Genomic DNA, 15,676 nt, shown 5'->3' with positions numbered 1-15,676 from the left:
AAATTATCAGATTTCAGTTCCAAGTCTCAGAGTGGATGGTTACAAACGAGAAAATATTTTCAAACATGGGGTGAAATGCCCCTGGAGAGAGTTTGTTTGAGCCTTTAGGGCTTGATCCTTCACACAGTGAAGTCAGTGGTAAAATGGCACGATCAGGTAATTACTCACCAGCATGCCACAAAAAGGCAAACACACAGCCCAGTGTCCAGGGTGTAGAATTTATAGTCAGAGTGGACTTGAAAGGGTAACCTTAGTATCCAGTATGCTAAGGGGCAGCATGCAGTTATGTTGCTCCAGGAGCAGGGCAGCATTCAGACAGCGACCCTGAGGGTCACAACCTGGTTCCTGTTCAGAACCAAAGTAAAGAGCTGCTGTGGTGTAGACACCATGCTGTCTTCCCAAAATTCATTGACCCTGCTTCAAGAGGCAGGAAGGCTTCCTCGGAATGCAGTCTCCATCCCGTTGCTGATTTGTATGTAAATGGAGTGTCCTCTGTTTTGGTTCCACTCTGCTTCATTTACACTGGAGACAGGTAGTTAGCTGCCTTCCCCCCTGTTTTTCCCTGTGTTTGGTCACCGATGTTAAAGCATAATGTCAATGAGAAGCCATAATTGCTCACATAGAGTTAATGCAGATATTTCACAATGATTTTAATCACCAGTGTGCCACAGGCTTTCATAGGACCTTACCTGATACACTTCGTAATATTGTATACAAGCAGTTGATTCAATTGCTTATCATTAGGTTCGGTCCCCTATCTATGAAGATAGGGCTATTCTCCCATACTGCTAGTTCAATGATTTTGTTTATCTTTTATGTAAATGTACCTTAATTGTCTTTGCCTGATGACCAGGCTGGTCAGACAAGCAAATACACACTCCTTTGTCTAAGACAAACTGTGCTTATGCTTTGCTTGCCAAACACATTATAAGGATATAATTCTAGCACCTATCCACAATTCTTTGTACAAACCTTGTATATACATCACACAAGAATATTAATGATCAGTGAGTTATTAGTATTCCAGTGATATATTACATGCCACCTTTTGGGTATATATCATGACAACAGAGTGTTAAGTGTACTGAGTATGTTAGGTCTGATAAAAGTTGCTGACCCAGAGTAGTGAACCACCAATGGGCCTCTGTGTCACAATGAGTGGTGGTTATTAATTATTATTATTATTTATTATTTATTTTATAAACTGCATATGTATAGGGATCATTTCCCCCACTGAAATGCAGCTACCTCTGCGGTGATGGGCCACAGCCACATAGCTCATTGATACAGGGCCTGATGCCAAGCCCACTGATGTCAGAAGGAGTCTTTCTATTGACTTCATCAGGGTTTGGATCAGGCCCATAGTGCACAACAGTGAAGAGACGAGACACTGAGTTTAAGGATGCCAGGGAGAACAGGTGGTCCTTTTGTGTGACATAATCCCACACGGCAACTCGGAGCCCAATCCCAGAAAAAGTTTACTCATCCCAGTAGTCCCAGTGAAATCAGTGGAACTCCTTGGTTGAGGAGGGTTGGGCCCTTGGATTCTAAGGTCTTCTCTAAAAGACACCAAAACAATTATCTCAGTTTATCTACTTTGGAAGGATGAAGGAATGAGCCGACCCTGCTGGAATTGAAATCAGCAGCTCCAGAGTACTTAGAAATTTCAAACCTGATGCTTACTCCAGTGAGCCATCCTCTATAGCAGCTTCAGAAGGTTGTCTCTTGTAAAATGCCATGTGTCTTCAATTCCAACTGACTTCAAAGGGAGCTGAGGGCTCTTGACACCTGCTGCTAGTCTCAGCTCCTCCTGGCATCATGCCCATATAGACATTAATTTAATTGTGTAAATATTACACAAAGCATGTAATGTACTGCAGAAAGTTAGCACAACCTGTTCTCCAAGAATTATTGCAGCATTCAGTGACCTCCTAGCCGCTGCTGGCACTAACACTTTCAACTGTCTTTTATCTCAAATAACATGGTAATATTTGTTTTTCTTTGTGTGATATCTTCTCTTGTCATGGTGTGGTGGCCACCGTCTTGGCTGACACACTGGGGACCTCCAGAACTAAAACGTGCATTGCTACAGCTTGAGTTAATGAGCCCTGGCTCTGTAGCTGGGGTCTGTAACAATTCATATCCCATGTGGATCGGCACAGTGGGGGACCTGTAACACACACTTTCCATAGGCATCAGCTAAATGAGCATATAAAACGGGTATACATAAAAGCTGCCTCTCCAGAAATCAGCGTTGAAGCAAATCCGTAACGTAAGCCCCATTACACAGTCTGAGATGTCATTGCATAGCAGAGTACACGTTCCTTGAGAGGTGTTGGAGATGGCTATGGACGGGCTAACCCTCCTGAGGCTGAGATGTTTAGTTTAGATAAGGCTGGGAAAAATGGCTGTATAGCCAAAGTGCTTCTGTCTTTGCTCAACTGTCCACCAGCCACATTCATTTCAGTGCTTCTCAAAAAGATCGGGAGAAAATACTCAGGGTTGCCAACATCAGCTGAACACAATCAGTAAAAAAAACTAGCACTGAGTTCCTGCAAAGGTATTAGCAGCAATGGAGAGTAATAAATAAAATTCTAAGGGCAGGATCTCTAGTCCATTAAGGCCTCTCTATACCACTGTGGTGGCACAAAGGGCCAGTCAAAATGCAGAAACAAGCCCTGGGGAATAACCCTGGCATAAGCAGGTTGTAGAGTTGTGGCCCCCCATGCAGAAAGTGTGGGGGCAAACTGAACTGAGAGTGGCAGGGTGAGTTATGGAGAAGCTCCAGTCAAACACACTCCTCTCCAACAACTCTCTGCTTCCCAGGGCCCATAGTGAACTGTAGGTTCAGAGCATCAGTTAGAGCACCCCTGAGACTGCTTTAACTAGTGCTGGGAGCCACACAAGCTCCCAAATGGCCCCAGAATACGCGGAGCAAAAAGGTGGTTTAAAGTGCCTCCTGTAATTCCTGCCCTCAGCACACGGACTGAGAATGGAGGCCATTGTATGTTGGTCAGTGCCTTTCTAGAGACCATTCATTTTCCCATGTTTATACTAACACATTGTGAGTACTCATAGAAGTTAGACATGGAAAAACCCTGCTAGATCATTAGACCATCTCCCAGTCACTGCAGGATAAACACAGGCTAAGATAAAATACTGTGTGTAAGCGAATACAATTATCTCCCTAAATTATCTTCATATCTAGTTTAGCATGTTATTGAGAAAATCAAGACTGGCATCTTTTAAATCTTCTTTTACAAAATAAAAAAAAATCCATAGCTTCCTCTGCAGTGCTTCCTGCACACTAACCAACCTATTCTTTCTTTCGTTTGTATGCCGCTTTCTTCCTCTAAACATTTCTTTTGTCTTTGCACTGCCTAGTAGGATATGTTTCAATAGAACAACTGATACGTGAGTTAGAACTGTATACGTTTGCCTTTTTTTTTTGTTGGGCATCCCTGCTACAAAGTTAAAATTCTAATGAAGAATAGAATGTATAACTGTCTTAAAACAGTTTAGATTTCACAACACAGAACAAAGGTTTGCTACATTTTGTATGCATTCATTTACTGAATATTTATCAGACAATACTCTATTAGACCTTCAGTCTTACTGTCAAATGCAGATTTGTATGGATGCTTTATATGTTCATCTCATAGTTTGCTTAAAGGGTTTAATAAACTTTTAGACTGTGATTTTTAAAACTGCCTAAGGGATTGGGGTATAATTAATGTTAATAGGAATTGGCCATCTAAATCCCCCTGAGGTCGCTTTCAAAATTGCAGATTTAATTTTAAAAAATAAGCCAAAGTATTAGAGGCAAAATATGGCTAAAAGCTAATATTGCAGCAGCAGTAGCATTGAACTCTTGTAATTCATTTTAAACAGATGAAAAAATAAAGCTGTAATTAGTTTAAGAAAGAATAGAAAACCCCGGATGCAATCATTTAAGGACTGAACTGATTTTCAATAATAAGTTAGATGTAGAAATGGGGTAGAAAGGAAATAAAAAGCCAAACACAGGCATTATCAGTTCCGAGGGGATTGTGTCTGTGTTCTCCCCACTCTGGTTCACCATGGTTCTGCTTACAGATGTTGAATTGTATTTTCTTCATATGTGGAAATAGCAGCATTTTATGGGCCCAATCCTGCCCCTATTAAACTCTATTTAAAAGCAGTCCTTGAGTTCACTAGGAACAAGACTGGTGCTTTTTTCGATGTGATAAATGGACATTCATTGTGTTGGTGTGACTCAGTTGGGAGCACTTTTGCTTCAGGGGCAGGGATAATGGGCCCGGTCTCTTTCAATAAGGAAATAGCAATTTGGGGAATAAAGGACATGCCATCTTTAAAAACACATAAAAATGACAGAGAGAGAAAATCCATTTTCAGGCCCATGAACACCATTCCTGCGGATTACCCACAGACTGATTCAATGTTGTTGTAATCCACCTTCCCCACAAGACTGTGAAATCCTACCCACCTTTTATTCCTGAGTATACCCTATGTAGGCACCCAGGGGGTCCGATCCAAAGCCCACAGAAGTTGGTGGAAGGGTGCCAAATAACTTTAATGGGCTTTAGATCAACACCATGGTGAGGAAGATAATGTTTCCTGTTGAGTCACTCTCCAGGACACTGTCATCCCGTGTGCTCTGCTTTAGCGCTTGTTACTCTGCTGTGATATTAAATGAACTCTCTCAACCGCATCTATTTCTCTCTGAGAACACAACACGTTGGGGGCTCACCCAAGCTGAACTGCGACATGTAATCAACAGTCTCTGCCTCCTCAAGAAGAAATCCCTGAATGAACCCAAATGATTGTTTTTGATCCAACAGAAATAGTTTAAATATCTACTTTATCCAGCATTCCTTTTACAACCCATCCCTTTTCCCTGGTAAGCACCTAGCTCAACAAGGTGTGAGAAAAGAGAAGGGGCATTAGGTTTCTGAAATAGAAGGGGAGTTTTTTTACTCAATGTTTTTAGATGAAAATTGACATGTGCCCCTGTTTGGAATTGGACCCCAGGGAGTGGCTGGAGTTGGTCTGGCTTGCCACCCTATGTATTTTTGATCCAGTTGATAATAAAGTTGAAACATAAGTATTAAGGGTGACAAATACAAGGCAGGTCCTTCTTAGCTGAGATGCACAATGCCTCACATCATAAATAGCACAGTAGAAAAACTTTTTTTTTTTGAGATGCTGCATATCTGGGATTTAAAATCAAACCGTAAGAATATCTTAATAAGGCTAAAATCAGCGCGTACACAAGTGTTAAACCTTGCTCCAAAAGAATCTATTGGGGACCATTTTTAAAGCAGTTGTTAGCACAGGGGTGGGCAAACATTTTGGCCCAAGGGCCACATTGGGATGCGAAACTGTATGGAGGGCCGGGTAGGGAAGGCTGTGCCTCCCCAAACAGCCTGGCCCCTGCCCACTTCCCACCCCCTGACTGCCCCCCCTCAGAACCTCCCACCCATCCAACCCCCCTGCTCCTTGTCCCCTACTTCCCCCTCCCAGGACCCCCTGCCCCAACTCCCCCCTCCCCGGGATCTCACCCCCCCATCCAACCCCCCCTGCTCCCTGTCCCCTGACTGCCCCACCCCCTATCCATCTCCCCCCGCCCCCAGATGGGAGTCCCGGGACTCCCAAGCCCCATCCAACCACTCCCTGTCCCCTGACTGCCCCCCGGGACCGCCTACCCAACTTGTTCACTGCCGCGCGTGCGCTGCCGCCACCCCCTTTACTATACCTCTCAGAGTGGCAGGAGCTCGCAGCCTCGCTGCCCGCACGGCGGCATAGCTGCAGGGGAGGGGGGACAGCAAGGGAGGGACCGGGGGCGAGCCTCCCAGGCCAGAAGCTCAGGGGCTAGGCAGGATGGTCCCACGGGCCAGATGTGGTCCGCGGGCCATAGTTTGCCCACCCCTGTGTTAGCACCTGAAAACTGTGTGTATATGTAAAAACATGCGTACATACAAGTAACACTTTTTGGAGGCCCTTTACAAAACTTCTGTTTTCTTCCTGACAGCTTCTACAATGGTGTTATATAGTGATAGAATACACAGGGGCAGCATAAATACATTAGATTTAATATCAAAATGAATCACACAGATGATACATAAATGAGCAAATCATTTATTTTCAAATGCAATAAAAATGCTCCATTTTTTTTAATTCAGAGGAGCTGTCACAAAGCATCCAGTCTGCTACACTAGAGTGTTGTAGAATCCAGACACATTGCTACAGAATTTCAGTCCATCTTGTTATGAGCCTTGAGGACACCTGTTGTCTAATTCTCTCTCTGCTCTGTGAAGGGCAGTCCACAATACAGCTGGTCCTGTACAGCAGCTGCTGGCTGAATGCTATCATCCAGAATGACTGGGAAACTTGAAAGAACATAGCAGTAACTATGATTCATGCTTTAGTGAATTTTGCTAAGTAAAGGAAAAGGCACAGCTGAGGGAAATAGCCTGAGCTCTACAGGAGAAAGCAGGTCTGGCTGATGTGTGTTGCTTTTCACTCACAGAAATATCTGTACAAAGAAAAGGAGGACTTGTGGCACCTTAGAGACTAACAAATTTATTTGAGCATAAGCTTTCATGAGCTACAGCTCACTTCATCGGATGCATCCAATGAAGTGAGCTGTAGCTCATGAAAGCTTATGCTCAAATAAATTTGTTAGGCTCTAAGGTGCCACAAGTCCTCCTTTTCTTTTTGCGAATACAGACTAACACGGCTGCTACTCTGAAACCAGAAGTATCTGTGTTTACTGGATTTTTTTTTAACTCTTATCACAGCGTGAGTTGAAGATGGAGTCTCAGTCCGCCTGTGAATTCCCTGGGAATTATCAGTGTCACTCCGAACTTTGCAGCTATTCAAACATCCTTTTCTTGTGTGTGCTGCAGGATGGCTGAGAGGAACTGACACCTGTTCCCTCCCACTGTGAAGAAATGACTTCACACTCTCTTCAAAACTTTGAAGATGGTTTTAAAAAGATGCCCCACTTCTCCCTCACCTTGTCTCATTTGAGGTCTGCGCCTGCAGCAACCAAAGTAAATGGCAAAGCTCCTATGGTCAGGATCCAGTAAGGCAGGATCAGGCCCTCATTGGATTTATTAATTTTGTTATTTCTTTAGATTTAAATCACAAAGCTCTAGGTTCCCCCAAGAGTTCATTAGAGCTACAGTTGCAAACAGTGACCACACAGCAGCCAAAAAATAATCACATCAAAATAATGTATTCATTCAGCTGAAAGAGCAATAACAGATCCTCTAGCTTTCTCTCAGGAACATACCCCCTACCTTTCCCAAAAACCTTATCAAAATTAATGGCTTTTGCGGCATCCGTGAAAGGTCTTCAAACGCCCCAGGGAAATACAGCTAGCCTCTGCAAATGTACCCCTCTTCCAGCCTCAGTGCATTGTGTAGCTGTACTTTTAATTAAGAAAATCACATGCCTCCAACCAACGCACATCACCTCCTCTAAGTCTTGATGCCAGCTCATAGTCAAGCGTGGGGGTGGGGGTGGGGGTGGGAGGGGATCTGCGTTCATGTCGTTGTCCCCGTCAGTACCTGTCCTGGGCTGGGGAAGCGAATGATCCAAATTCAGTGATGAATCTTGGTCATGTGTCACCTGAGGCCCGTTGCGCAGACGCTGAGAAGATACTTGAGGGCCAACTTATCTCCAGCTCAAGCCATAGGCACCGACTCCCTGGGTGCTCCAGGGCTCAGCCTGCGCCGCTTCCCGCAGCCCCCATTGGCCTAGAACGGTGAACCACGACCACTGGGAGCTGCGATCGGCCAAACCTGTGGACGCGGCAGGTAAGCAAACCGGCGCAGCCCTCCAGGGGCTTTCCCTGAGCAAGCAGTGCCCCTACTTTGGGAACCACTGCTCTAGGAGGAACATGGCTGCTGCTCTGCCCCCTCAAAAGGCACATCATAATCCCCTCTGTGCACCAGCCCTGTTGGTGAAGAGGGAAAGACTGGGGACAAGTCCTCGGTCTTTGGGGGCACTGTTCACACCCAGGGAAAAGGGGTGCTTCCCTGAATACAGAGGCTGCAAATTGCAGTTGGCTGTTATGTAGGCCCCAAAGGGATCTTTCCTGTCTACCATCCCCATAGGAGCCCACATAAAGGCCAGGAACAATTTGGCCCTTACCATCTGTAAAGCACATTTGGGATGAAAAGCAATATGATGGCTATATTTAGCTCTGATTTTTCTCCATGGCTGTTATTTTATGCTGTTTTGACTGAGGTTTCCTGCTGGGATTCTACCAGACACCTGTCATTTCTTACAGCGCTGGAAATATGCATTGTAAGAAAAGAATCTTTCCCTTGATTCCCTGATTTTAAAAAAATCTAGATTAACAAAGGCACCCACCAACTGGGCTTTATCATCCACGATTCGTTAATGTTGCATGTTATTTTCCATTGTGTCTTGGCTAAAACCTTGAAAGGAAAAGAAGCTCTTTCCCTGCTCACTTTTTAAAATTATTAATCTTGTTTATTATGCTAGTGACTAGAGCATAACCAACATCGGGGTCCCATTGTGACAGGCACTGCCCTGACACAGAATAGGAATCAGTCCCTGCCCTGAAGAGCTTACAATCTAAATAGACAGGACAGACACTGGGGGAAGAACACACAAGCAGAGTGAACTGAGGGATGATGGGAAATGTCATGTACCATGATTTGGGGGGCTGGGGATTAGTAGATGGAAAGACAAAGGAAGGGAGGGAAGCATTGAAGAGAGGGAGGTGGCAGGGCCAGGGCAGGAAGAAAGAGGATAAGAGAGGCAGTGTTGAATGAGGCTGAGGTGAGGAGACTGGGAAGGAGGGGGGTTGGAGCACACAGCAGAGGGGAGACAATTTCCAGTCAAACATCAGCATGCATCAGTCCCTGCTACAGCTGCTTCTGCAGCTGCTCTACCAGCTTCCGCCCTTGACTTTTGGGCCTCATCTGATGAGGTACCTCAAAAAGGTGTATGGAGGGCACCCAGCACCTGACAGGATCAGGCCCTCTGAATTATCCCTCAGCTGTTGGTGGGGAAAGATTATCATTGGTCATTACAGAGGTTATCTCCTAGGTGTGGAATGCAATGTGATTCTTATTCCACTCCAAAGCCCTCTGAGGATTTGAGGCTGGGAGAAGTACTGGAGAGAATTGCTGGCACCAGGGAGGGGAGGGAAAGCTACTGTGAAAGTCTCAATGCTTGAAGAGGGTGGAATTTGGAAGTGGTTAAATTGTGTTGAATCAATTGCTCAGAACATTTAAAGGTAGGTGCCTCCATCACCGCCATGTCATGACTGTAGAGCCTAACAATTGACATTTAGCCTGAGATTAAAATGAATGAGAGTTGGACATTTAAATCCAACAGGTATCTTCGGAAAAATACTCAGACATAAGGTGTATTTCTGACAGAACTGTAGATAGCCCAGATACAACTGCAACGACATCTGAGCCATAGCTCTTGTGGGCCTGATGCTACTCTGGATGAGTCAATGGGTTTCCCCATTGGCTTCCACTGGAGCAGTCTCAACTCCTACAGGAAAGAATGTTGGTTCAATGAGGAAATACCCTCAAGAACTCCAGCAGTCCCAGCCACTTTGGTTTCTTGGTCCCTCCTGCAGCCTTATCTATTCACTCTGTGAGAGCCTATTGTTCAATATATAAAAGTTGCTCAGTTAACAGATGCCCCTACTCTACTTGCGCTACATTGATGACATCTTCATCATCTGGACCCATGGAAAAGAAGCCCTTGAGGAATTCCACCATGATTTCAACAATTTCCATCCCACCATCAACCTCAGCCTGGACCAGTCCACACAAGAGATCCACTTCCTGGACACTACGGTGCTAATAAGCGATGGTCACATAAACACCACCCTCTATCGGAAACCTACTGACTGCTATTCCTACCTACATGCCTCTAGCTTTCATCCAGATCATACCACACGATCCATTGTCTACAGCCAATGTCTACAGCCAACCCCTCAGACAGAGACAAACACCTACAAGATCTCTATCATGCATTCTTACAACTACAATACCCACCTGCTGAAGTGAAGAAACAGATTGACAGAGCCAGAAGAGTACCCAGAAGTCACCTACTACAGGACAGGCCCAACAAAGAAAACAACAGAACGCCACTAGCCATCACCTTCAGCCCCCAACTAAAACCTCTCCAACGCATCATCAAGGATCTACAACCTATCCTGAAGGACGAGCCATCGCTCTCTCAGATCTTGGGAGACAGGCCAGTCCTTGCTTACAGACAGCCCCCCAATCTGAAGCAAATACTCACCAGCAACCACACACCACACAACAGAACCACTAACCCAGGAACCTATCCTTGCAACAAAGCCCGTTGCCAACTCTGTCCACATATCTATTCAGGGGACACCATCATAGGGCCTAATCACATCAGCCACTCTATCAGAGGCTCGTTCACCTGCGCATCTACCAATGTGATATATGCCATCATGTGCCAACAATGCCCCTCTGCCATGTACATTGGTCAAACTGGACAGTCTCTATGTAAAAGAATGAATGGACACAAATGAGACGTCAAGAATTATAACATTCAAAAACCAGTTGGAGAACACTTCAATCTCTCTGGTCACTCAATTACAGACCTAAGAGTGGCTATCCTTCAACAAAAAAGCTTCAAAAACAGACTCCAACGAGAGACTGCTGAATTGGAATTAATTTGCAAACTGGATACAATTAACTTAGGCTTGAATAGAGACTGGGAATGGATGAGTCATTACACAAAGTAAAACTATTTCCCCATGTTATTTCTCCCCCCCACCCCACCCCACTGTTCCTCAGATATTCTTGTTAACTGCTGGAAATAGCCTACCTTGCTTGTCACCATGAAAGGTTTTCTTCCTTTCCCCCCCCTGCTGCTGGTGATGGCTCATCTTAAGTGATCACTCTCCTTACAGTGTGTATGATAAACCCATTGTTTCATGTTCTCTGTGTGTGTGTATATAAATCTCCCCTCTGTTTTTTGCACCAAATGCATCCGATGAAGTGAGCTGTAGCTCACAAAAGCTTATGCTCTAATAAATTTGTTAGTCTCTAAGGGGCCACAAGTACTCCTTTTCTTTTTGCGAATACAGACTAACACGGCTGCTACTCTGAAACTTATCAGAGTTGTAGCCGTGTTAGTCCGTATCAGCAAAAAAAACTGAGGAGTACTTGTGGCACCTTAGAGACTAACAAATTTATTTGGGCATAAGCTTTCAGGTGTCACAAGCTACACTTATGTTACCCTTGTTTATAGGTTAGACTCACTAGAACGATCCTGATCTCTGACTACAACCAAATGAATCAAAACTGAGCCGGTTAACCTTAGAACTTTATTAGAGCAACTGCAGCATCTTGCAGACAGACCGACTCCACTTTGGAAGCCTCTTCAAAGCAGCAGCAGTACTAATTGTGCTAGACCAAAGGAATTAGTCACTGCTGCATGCTCCTGGCATGAAGGAGTTTCTCCATTTATTTTTCCTGTCATATGCTTAAAACAAGTTGTAGGAACAAAGAACATTTTGGGGTACTGATAGGAAACGTGTCATTTTCAGCACTTGTGCAGTCAACATGGACTGACTGACTAACAGCCATAACTCTGTGCCTCATAGAACAAAATACCAAGCTACCAAGGTCCTGGGTTGATGTCAAGAAATAATTTCAGATATGTGATAAAAGGGCTTGATCCCACCCCATCAAAGTCAATTAAAAGACTCCCATTGATTTGAGTGGGATTTGGATCAGGTCTAAATGGAAGCATTTTTAACTGACTTGGGGAACACAGTCAGGGCTACTGGTGGAATCTGAATTGCAATTTTCATGAATTTCAGGAAGGTCTGATTGCTTTATTTTGGAAAACTTCCAAGGACATGGATTCTACTCCCACTTACCAATGTAAATCATGAGTAATTCAGTTAAAGTGATGGGAGACCTAGGCTCTAAAATGCTATTAAACTTGTTTTTTAAAGTAATTTGTAGCCTTGTGTCTCTTGATGGACATTTTTTTGGTTTATCTGGGAATTATCCCTAGATCACCATATAGTGAAACACATTCTGATTGTAGAGAGCCCCCGGCTTTTCACACAGACTTTCATTCTCATAAGTAGAGATGTTGCTAGAGAGGTTCTAAACTCCATGTTAGGATTTCCCTTTGAGCTAGAGGCATTTTCTTGAATATCAGACAAATGTAATATACTGTTGTCGCATTCTGGGTGTGATCCAGACCAGTGAGGGGTTGGGTCACTGCCTGCCCTGTGACTCTGGGTGTCTTAAATGTTCTGCTGCTGTGGCTCACATCCTGGATGCTGACAGCCAGAAAATAAGTGAGCACTGAGTGTTTGTGTGTTTAGCAGCTCTGACTCAGTGCTCTTATTCCTGCAGCCTGCTTGTTACACCCCAGCCCCACTCTGGTATCTACCAGCAATGGTTACTACTAGCCAAGTGACTCCAATACAACCCCAGATCCAAATTTTCCCCAAACTGTGTGCTCTGCAATGTCCAGCCCATTCCTGAGCCATGCAGAGGAATAATAAGGTTTGTTTGCTTTTTAAAGAGTCAGTACCCAGCAGCTTGCCTCATTAACTGGATTAATAATCACTTCAATTCAAATACAGCACTGAATTAGTTTTGATTAAAACAAAGCAGGTTTATTAACAACAGGACATAGGTTAAGTGATGCCAAGTAAAAGAAATAAAGGTTGAGGTGGTTACAAGCAAATAAAAGTGAAGAACATGCATCAAAATCTAGAACTTAATCTAGCAAGGTACAGCTTTTATTTACAATGGTTTCTCTCACCAACCACTCTTTGTCCAACCTGGCTGACTGTGTCTCAATTAGGACCATCCACAGAAGTACAAGGTGCTGGTTCTCCTTGTCTTCTAAGGTGAAGGAAAACTTGGGGTTCTTTGTCTCTCTCTTGTATAGTTCAGTGAATCTTTGAAATAAATTCTTCTGAAGGTTCCCACCCAAAATAAAGATCATTCCAGCTATGAGGAAGGAGACATGGAGTCTGGTGGGGAAGGAAGTTCTGTACTGCTTTCTTTCCATGCTGGTGTTTGCTAAAATGTAAATTGATCTGTTCCTGCCCTCTAGATGCAAATAAATGGCCATTTGCCATGTGATTGCTAATTGACTCTGATGACACCTGGCTGGAGGCATAGGCTTGTCCTTTGTCTGGGAGAAACCTGTTTCCCCACTTCCCAGACTTGTCTGATAAACATGTTTTAGTTCCACATTTTCTTCCTTCCTTTGTATGGTCCCTTGGGCATTTACTGTACATACACCATGCAAGAATATTAATGATCAGTGTGATTAGTTTTCCAGTGATAATTTATATGACACATCAGATACAGTTTATGACATTAATTAATTGAGGTACACTGAACTGGTCAGGCCAGCTGAAACTCCCTGCTAGATACCAATGAACCTTTTGCATTAGAATGCTATTAGGGTCACACCCATAGAACTCCCTCAGCCAATAAATGGATCTGGAATAAAAATTTTATTCCTGCTACAATAACATATTGAAAGATAACATCTTAAAATGGACTTCTGTGCTCATCAGAAAAAGACTCCATCTATGCCACTGCATTCATGTCACAAGGTTTCCAGCAGAACTGTCAACGTTTCTACTTTGACAAATCTAATGGAGTCTGTGGTGAGTGGTGTATTGCAAACTCCTGCTGAAAAGGTGTCCCTCAGGAATAAAACATTACCATTGATAGATACACCTGATTATTGATTTTATTAGTAATAGTATTATGCATTATTTGGATTGTGGTCATGCACCAGGACCCCTAGGTGCTGTCCAACCAGAACAAAAAGATGGGTCCTGCCCCAAAGAGCTAAATCATCCTTAGAAATCATTTGATGATCAGTAACACAATGGGACTCCTGATAATTCAATGGCTTTATACATGTGGGACACAGGTATGTGCTATGAATTACTGAGGTTGTGGTATTCCTTATTCTATGTGCCACTGGATGAAAAAAGTGCTATGGTTACTTCTGTTAGATAAAATATAAATACAATCAACGTGGAGACAGATTTTGCTTGATGTAGAGTCTGAACTAGACAATGTGAGGTGTCCTTTACTGCCTTCTCATGCATTAAACCTCTTTTCTTCTATTTATACCCCATTACTCCCCCATGGGTTGTAACCAGTTTCCATTATTTCCATTACCCTTGTTCTACCATAAAAGATAAAAGCCACGGTTATCCCTCTGGGGCTGTTAATAGCACAATGGCACATAGGACCATTCTGGTGCTTTTAAACGAAAACACTATTAAACAAGCACAAAAACTGATCGCTTTTTTATTTCCAGTAAAAAATAATGGAAATGTTTGTACCTTGCAGGTGCTGTTGTGATTGCCTTCGTGGTCTGCTGGCTTCCTTATCATGTACGGCGTCTCATGTTTTGCTATGTTCCAGCAGATCACTGGACAGAGTGAGTCATTATTTTGAAGTAGAATGCAATTGTACCATGCCACTGCAGAAGTCTAGGGGCCAGACTGTGCTCCCCTTACTTCACCTGAGTACCATGTTATTCAACTACTAGCACCTTTGGAGTCAATAGTGGGTATGATGATAATTAATAAGATCATCAGAATCTGGCCTTAAGTTTTACAGGGAAAATATGAACTTAAGAAGGACTCAAAATTGTCTTCAGCTTGATTTTTTTATTACAGGTTTTAACAGATGGATCCCAAAGATGTATGTGCTGGAAAACATTAGCTTGCATTCAAATAGCATCTGATTTCTAATGTTGGCAATCACAAAATTACTACCTGTTACTAGTATAGTGACCAGTTTTCACCTCTGCCAGTCCCTAAGAAATCCTTGGTTGGATCATTTTTTATCCGTCCTAAGTGGATTGTTGGTATGCATCTAAGACCCAGAGACATTAGGTGTAAGGTGGAGCAGTTCATGTCAAAACACAATTTAGTTCCAAAAAGCTAAATTTTCCAGGTGATAGGAGAGAATCCACAGACAGAAAAAAAACTGCATCATTTCAACATACAAATACATCTTGGTTTTAGAAAAGGTAGATCCATGCCAGACCAACCTGATCTCTTTCTTTGAGAAGATAACCAATTTTCTAAATAAAGGAAATGCAGTAGATCTAATCTACCTGGATTTCAGTAAAGCATGACACAGTTCCACATGGAAATTATTAGTTAAATTGGAGAAGATGGGGATTAATATGACAATTGAAAGGTGAGTAAGGAACTGATTAAAGAGGAGACTACAATGGGTCATACTGAAAGGTAAAATGTCGGGCTGGAGGGAGGTTATTGGTGGAATTCCTCAAGGAATGGTCTTGGGACCAATCTTATTTAACATTTCCATTAATGAAGTTGGTGCAAAAAAAGTGGGAGTATGCAAATAAAATTTGCAGATAACACAAAATTGCAAGGTATTGCAATACGGAGGAGGACTGGAATATCATACAAGTAAATTTGGATGACCTTGGAAACTGAAGTAATAGAAATGGGATGAAATTTAACAGTGCAAAATTCAAGGTCATGTACTTGGGGACTAACAACAAGAATTTGAAAGCCACAGAGGAAAGGAAAGACCTGAGTGTATTGGTCAATCACCACATAACTATGAGCTGACAATGCAATGCAGCTGTGAAAACG

General features: G+C 43.3%; 1 protein-coding gene across 1 annotated transcript in view; it reads left to right on the top strand.

Annotated features, from left to right (window-relative positions):
• NTSR1 (neurotensin receptor 1) overlaps window positions 1–15,676 on the top strand; it is a 105,774-nt gene that overhangs the window by 82,189 nt on the left and 7,909 nt on the right. The window contains exon 3 of the mRNA XM_038369948.2: window positions 14,391–14,481. Coding sequence (XP_038225876.1) covers window positions 14,391–14,481 — 91 coding nt within the window. The remainder of the gene's footprint in view (window positions 1–14,390; window positions 14,482–15,676) is intronic.

The sequence above is a fragment of the Dermochelys coriacea genome, chromosome 13 (assembly GCF_009764565.3).
Source record: "Dermochelys coriacea isolate rDerCor1 chromosome 13, rDerCor1.pri.v4, whole genome shotgun sequence".
NCBI classification, from domain to species: Eukaryota; Metazoa; Chordata; order Testudines; family Dermochelyidae; genus Dermochelys; species Dermochelys coriacea.
Note: the sequence above shows the minus strand (reverse complement) of the source record. Positions and strands in the feature narration are given on the sequence as shown.